The 7,290-nt window shown below is 37.2% G+C and overlaps 1 protein-coding gene across 5 annotated transcripts in view; it reads right to left on the bottom strand.

The window, feature by feature from the left end:
* Window positions 1-1,208: 1,208 nt before the first annotated feature.
* The window catches only part of LOC106880572 (probable cysteine--tRNA ligase, mitochondrial), a 27,145-nt gene continuing 21,063 nt past the window's right edge, over window positions 1,209-7,290 (bottom strand). For all 5 annotated transcript variants that reach the window (XM_014930591.2, XM_014930608.2, XM_014930598.2 and 2 more), the window contains 4 exons: window positions 5,601-5,702; window positions 4,288-4,408; window positions 3,187-3,305; window positions 1,209-2,369 (listed from right to left, as the gene is read on the bottom strand). In XM_014930591.2, coding sequence (XP_014786077.1) covers window positions 2,310-2,369; window positions 3,187-3,305; window positions 4,288-4,408; window positions 5,601-5,702 — 402 coding nt within the window. In that variant the 3' untranslated portion in view covers window positions 1,209-2,309. The remainder of the gene's footprint in view (window positions 2,370-3,186; window positions 3,306-4,287; window positions 4,409-5,600; window positions 5,703-7,290) is intronic.

Genomic DNA, 7,290 nt, shown 5'->3' with positions numbered 1-7,290 from the left:
ATATATATATATATATATATATATATATATATATATATACATACATACACACACATACATATATTACATGGTGTATATTTTTGTTGAAATGGATTGGATAGGTTTGCAGTTGAGCAAATGCATCTTAATCCTGTATTGGCTCGTCAGTGAAGACTAATGTTTAAACTGACACAGGACCAAACTATCAAACAAGAAGGAAGTTCATAAGCAAACCTCCAAATAGCCACTTGATCTGTTAGAAATAGCAGTCAAATCTCCCTCAAATTTCATCCTACTGTACTATTGGCAGAACATATTGTCAAGCCCTAGGTATATTGTGATTGTAAAAAATAAGAGGGATGGCTATGGCTGGAATACCTTTGATCAGAGGACTGTTAGATCACAACTAAGCTGGTACTAAACACCAATCAAGAGGCTAGCAATTCATGTCTTGTCACCAGTTCACATAACTCCCAATGGTTAAGTCCACCTTATTTTAATGAGACTGCAAGGACAGTATAGTCCTCCAAGTTTAAACACTTACTACAGAATTAAGGAATGTTTGACATTTAGGTTTAGATTAAGGTCAACAGATGCCCAAAACACAGCCCTTAAATGATTTCCCCATAATCTTTCCATTAACTGACAACATAATAGTGTTATATATCTAACTGTATTAAATATAACCTGTTTGTTTAAATTTTATTCATTTGACACTCTTGCAAACCTACCTATCCATTCCTCCTGTCAAATCCTCTGAACCGCTTCCCTTATGTTCCGTTCTCTGTAACTTGAGGGTATGCCCTGACACTTCTTCACTTTCTTTTCTTTTCCAGCTCGGGTAGCCATGTACCTCTTCTATTGCAAGACATCTGTTCCTGTCCCTTTGTTATACTTCAACCTTACATCACCTGGCATAAATCCACCCCCCTCAATACTAAAACCTCTCATTTGAGGGTGTGTAGTATTAACGGATGCGACTTGCCTTGCAAGTTACTTTGTGACATCATTAATGTTGGTGCTACATAAAAGGCACCGGTGCAAACTGTAATGTGGTTGACCTTACAAAGGGCATCCAGTTGTAGAAACCATGGCAAAGTAAACAGTAGAGCATGGTGCAGGTTTCTGGTTTGTTGGTTCCTGTCAAACCATCCAGCATATACTAGTACAGAAAAGCAGATGTTAAATGGTGATGATGATGACTAAATAACAAGTAACATAAAAAGGGAAAAATTCGACATTTTTTTATTCATAAAAATACAAATATTTCTTCTTACAATATTTATTATTGGTGGTGAATTTTTGTGAAAAAATATTCTAATGAAGAAACATCATTAATTGTATGAAACAAAACATCTTTTATTCCAATGATTTCTTCCAAAATCTACAGCTCACTATCCATTGTTGAATTTCTTTTTTTAGGTATTCTAAATTATGCTGTGTCCTATATAAACACGTATTTTATCTAATTAATCATGTTGCTGATTAATGTACAATATGCAAATTAGTTATACACTGATATGCTACCATTACACACACACAAATACATAAGTATATATAGATGAATATATACACAAAGGCACACAACACTGACTTTCCAGACACTGGTGGTCTAGAACCTCTTATAATCTGCATTAGTTTATGAGTAGGAACTTCAAATTCCTGCAGCCACCAGACAAATTTACTGTGTGGCCCTGTTTCACAGTACCTTGCACAGTACAGTATTAATAAAATTGTATCATTTATACTAATGTATAGGTACAGTAATATTTATTTAATTTAGAGATGACCACCCTTAGTTTGGGAAAATCAATAATCTGGAAAGGTCTTGGAACTGAAGGTTCCAGAAATTGATGTGTGTGTCTGTATATGTGTGTGCATGTGCATGTAGTCTTAATTATTTTTCTGTTTATTTAAAAGAAAAATAAGAGGTTTCCACTTTGTCTGCAATCTTCACAGATGAGGCTTTCAAATAAATAACTAGATTTATGCACATTAGCCAAGTTTCATATATTTTATGTCCAGCCAATCTCTCATATCACTGATTTCTTATTATCACAGTTTCATTTAAAAATATTACCTGTATTTTTATAATTTTTATTTTAATTTATGCATTTCTTCTTCTGTCTTGTCACTTCTATTAATATTCAATTCACATCCAGGATGCTTTATAGGAAAATTTAAATCAATTCCAAGATCTGACAAGTACTTTACCAGGAAGGTAGAAAAAAAAAATCTGGATACCAAGTTGAACAGCAGAATGTGCAGGGTCATAAACTCCACACTGCGAGTATTTTTTTTTTTTGTCTGAAGATCTAATGTTCAACTTCTTAATTTTCTTTTTTCTTTTTCGTTGTCACAATTTTCCATGAAGAGTCATTTTGATAATCCTATAAACAGAAAAATGAAAGAACTTCTAAATATAGGATGAAATTATTGTTAAATAGGGAGCATTACTTTTATCAGTAATTAAACGCATACAATGAATATTCTTAATATTATGTTGTTTAAGGCAGCAGGCTGGTAGAATCGTTATGACACCAGGCAAAATGCGTACTGGCATTTTGTCCGCCTTTAGGTTCGGAGTTCAAATTTTGCCGAGGTTGACTTTACCCCAAGTGGTTGGGATTAGAAAGGGCATCCAGCTGTAGAAACCATGCCAAAACAGATGACTGACACTTGGTCCAATCCATGCCAGTATGGAGAACGGATGTTAAATGATGGTGATTATATATATATATATACACACACACACATACTGACACTAAAGGTCAATGCAACCTTGCAGCTTGTTGGATTCTGTTAAACTGTCCAACCCATGCTGGCATGGAAAAACAGACGTTAAATGATGTGGACATGACATACAAACATATTTGCTTAATAGAAACTGAAAGAAGTCCACTGTATACACATATCACTGTATCGGTCAGATCAGATGTTGTTATACCCTACTGTTGTAGGGAATAAAGCAATGTTGTAGCTTTCAAATGATGCTACCCAGCTGGCTAGGTAGGTAGGTTCATACACACACACACTAGGCTTCTTTCAGTTTCCATCTAATGAATCCATGTTATAAGACTTTGGTTGGCCTGGTGCTATAGTAGAAGACTCTTGTTCAAGTTGGGATTGCACCCAAAACCACATGGCTGGCAAATGAACTTCTTAACCACATAGCCACTCATGCCTGATGGGAACAATCAATCTTACAATTATTTGTATATCCATGGCTGCAAATTCTTTACGAATATCATCAGAAGAAGAAATTAGAGGCTGGAGAGCTTGGAATTTTAGTTTCTTCTTTTCTTTCTTGTTGAGATCTTCATAATCTGGAATGAAAGAAAGAAAGAATTTCGTCATGTCTAACAAACAAGAGTATTTCAATGAATTTTAAAATAGTTTGTAACAGACATGAAAATATGAAATGTTTAAGGGTGGTGGGTGAAATTAGAGATAAATTCATGGGTCACAGACAATAAACCACCTTTCTTAAGGTACGATCTACTGATGATTCTTCGTTTTTTTTGTTTTTATTTAAGTTGTTAATGACAATAGAAGTGGTGGTAGTGATGAATATAGTGATGATTGTAGTTATGGTAATAGTGGTGGTGGTGGTTGTGAAGATTGTGGTGATGGTGGTGGTGAGAGATTGTGTGGTAGTAGTGGTCGTAGTAATGGTGGTGGTGGTGGTGTGAAGGTTTGTGGCTTAGCGGTTAGGGGATTTGGCTCACGATCGTAAGGTCGTGAGTTCAATTCCTGGCGACTCATTGTGTCCTTGAGTAAGACACTTTATTTCACGTTGCTCCAGTCCACTCAGCTGGCAAAAATGAGTTGTGTCTGTATTTCAAAGGGCCAGCCTTGTCACACTCTGTGTCACGCTGAATATCCCCGAGAACTACGTTAAGGGTACACGTGTCTGTGGAGTGCTCAGCCACTTGCACGTTAATTTCACGAGCAAGCTGTTCCGTTGATTGTATCAGCTGGGACCCTCGTTGTCGTAACTGACGGAGTGCTCCTAATGGTGGTGGTAGTGATGAATATAGCGATGATTATTGTGATGGTGATAGCAGTGGTGGTGAATAGTGATAGTAATAGTGATGGTAGTAGTGGTAGTGATAGCAGTGGTGGTCGTGGCTGTAATCTAGATGAAGCTAATGAATATAGTGATGATTGTAGTGATGGTGGTAGTGGTTGTGATACTGATGGTGGTGTTAGTGGTTGTAATAGTGGTTGTAGTAGTGATAGTGGTATTGGTGGTGGTAGTGATGATGAAAGTCATTAAAGTAGGGGTGGTGGTGATAAATTACTTACCTTTGCCAAACGATATATCTTCATGAGGGCTTAGAACAAACTGTCGAATTTTGTTCCTGTATTTCACTGTACTGTTAATGACTTGAGACAGTTGTAGATCACTGCTGGACTCTGTCTCCTGCTGCAAGAGATACAAGACAGGGTACATACAGGTGGGTGTCTTTAAATGGGGTACACAACAAAAATTTCTAACATCAGCATAGGCATAAGTGGGGCTGACTAGTAAGAAGTTTGCTTCCCAGCCACATGGTTTTGAGTTCTGTCCCACTACGTAGCACCTTAAGCAAGTGTCTTCTATACTATAGCCTTGAGCCAATGAAAGCCTTGTGAGTAGAATTGATAGATGGAAAGTGAAAGAAGCCCATTGTGTGTGTGTGTGTGTGTGTGTGTGTATAGATATAGGCACCCGGGTTGGTGAAACGTAAAAGATACCCAGTAAACTCTATGGAGTGGTTGGCGTTAGGAAGGGCTTTATTCTGAAGCATATGTACATTGACATATGTACATTGACACCAGGTTATTAATATTGCTATGCCTAAGCGAAGTATTAAAATACTCGTGTGTGTGTGTGTGTGTGTGTATATATATATATATATATATACACACACACACACACATATATATAGTCAACATGCATCTTCATATGTGAGTTGTAAGTATACATGTACAGATGAAGGGTAGATGCTGGAGATGAGCTCATTACCAAAGGTTATGCAGAAAAATTTTATACATATTACTGACAGTTAGGTGAAATGAGGTTACATAGATTTGAGTAAACAAGGTTTTTCTATTCAGACACAAGATCAGAATTTGAAGGATAAGGGTATTATCAATAGATTCAAGAATATTACTGGTACTTATTTTACTGACTCCTAGAGAGTCAAACATGAGATTATTTGACACTGGAACTGAAAATTCTGAAACTAAATCATGTAAAACATTTTGATGCAATATTCTACAGTTATTGCCATTTCTCTTACTCTATCGAAGCGAAGATATCATATCACAGATACTCTTAGATTTTTATAAAACTTAAGTTTTAAAATATATGAAATATAATAAAATACTGGTTTTAAATTTTGGGACAAGGCCAGCAAATTTGAGGGTGAGGTAGTCAATTACATCAATCCCACTACTCAAAAGGGATGAAATGCAAAGTCAACCTTGGTGGAATTTGAACTCAGAACATAAAGGTGGATGAAATGTTGCTAAGCATTTTTCCCAGCATGCAAACGGTTCTGCCAGCTTGCCACCTTTATAAAAAATATTAAAATATTACAGAAATATAATGAAATATTACAAAAGGCATTTACCGTTTGTTTACCAAAGTTTATCCCAAAACTCTGCAGTAATTCAGAAACATACATAGATGCAACTGCAACAGCAACAGTACTGCGACTGGAAGATGACGGGTCCTGAGATACAAAAGAATCAGAGATTACTATGAAGTAGATCAAAGGAAAATAGTTTATTAGAACAGAAGATTTCTTATAGTAATTTCATTTTGGAACAAGTCCACAAATTTTGGGTGTAGGGCTATAAGTTATCTTCCTGTAGTTAGTAAGGTCTTTGAATCCATTATTAGCATGGCTTTGATCAGGCACCTTGAATCTTCTGGAATTTTTTCCGATTTCCAATATGGTTCTCATACATCTAGGTCTGTGGAGGCGCAATGGCCCAGTGGTTAAGGCAGCGGACTCGCGGTCATAGGATCGCGGTTTCGATTCCCAGACCGGGCGTTGTGAGTGTTTATTGAGCAAAAACACCTAAAGCTCCACGAGGCTCTGGCAGGGGATGGTGGCGAACCCTGCTGTACTCTTTCACCACAACTTTCTCTCACTCTTACCTCCTGTTTCTGTTGTGCCTGTAATTCAAAGGGTCCACCTTGTCACACTGTGTCACGCTGAATATCCCTGAGAACTATGTTAAGGGTACACGTGTCTGTGGAGTGCTCAGCCACTTACACATTAATTTCACTAGCAGGCTGTTCCATTGATCGGATCAACTGGAACCCTCGACGTCGTAAGCGACGGAGTGCCAACAAACAAAACATCTAGGTCTACTCTTGATGTTCTCACTATCATATCTTACCATTTCTATCATTCACTTAACTCTTCCGGTGAAGTTACTCATTGATCTTGATATCTCAAAGGCTTTTGACAGAGTGTGACATGTTGGCCTGATCCATTAGTTCAGAGGCTATGGTTTGTCTGGGCCTTTTCTTAACATCATCAAATCATTTCTTTCAAACTGCAGAATCAATGTGGTTCTTGATAGCCAGAAGACAGATTCATATACTATCAATGCTAGAGTACTTCAAAATTCTGTACTTGGTCCTACTATTTTTCTCTTTTCCATCAATGACATTCCAGATCATATTATTTCTAAACTTGCCCTCTACGCCAATGATACCAATCTAATCATGTCATGATAAAACTAGCAGCCTTGAATGGTGTGTTTTTCTTGAGAATAATCTTTGTGTGGTCATGGAATGGAGTAGTGACTGACTGATAACTTTTAATGCTGGCAAGACAAAGCTTTTGTCAATTAGTCATCACAGGCATCCACTCCTTTTCTTCATTGCTATGGGCAGAGCTGATCTTCCAGAAAGCTATGGAATCTGACTTCTTGGTTTGACTTTGACCAGAGATCTCTTTTGGAATAAATATGTCCAGTTAACAGAATGATTCAAGTACTTGACTGATATTTATTTTGTTAACTCAAGAAGATAACAACTTACACAAAATTTGAAATGAGACTATCCATTCCCAATGAGTCCCAAAAAGTAGACTATCATTCATTCATACATTCTCTGCCCACATACAACTAAATCAATGCCATTAACCTCCACTGTGGCTGGCATCAGAACCATCAGTAATATGTAAACAGATGGCTGTGTGGTAAGTAGCTTGCTTACAAATCACATGGTTCCGGGTTCAGTCCCACTGCGTGGCACCTTGGACAAGTGTCTTCTACTATAACCTCGGACTGACCAAAGCCTTG

Source organism: Octopus bimaculoides, chromosome 13 (genome assembly GCF_001194135.2).
Source record: "Octopus bimaculoides isolate UCB-OBI-ISO-001 chromosome 13, ASM119413v2, whole genome shotgun sequence".
In the NCBI taxonomy this organism is placed as follows: domain Eukaryota; kingdom Metazoa; phylum Mollusca; class Cephalopoda; order Octopoda; family Octopodidae; genus Octopus; species Octopus bimaculoides.
Note: the sequence above shows the minus strand (reverse complement) of the source record. Positions and strands in the feature narration are given on the sequence as shown.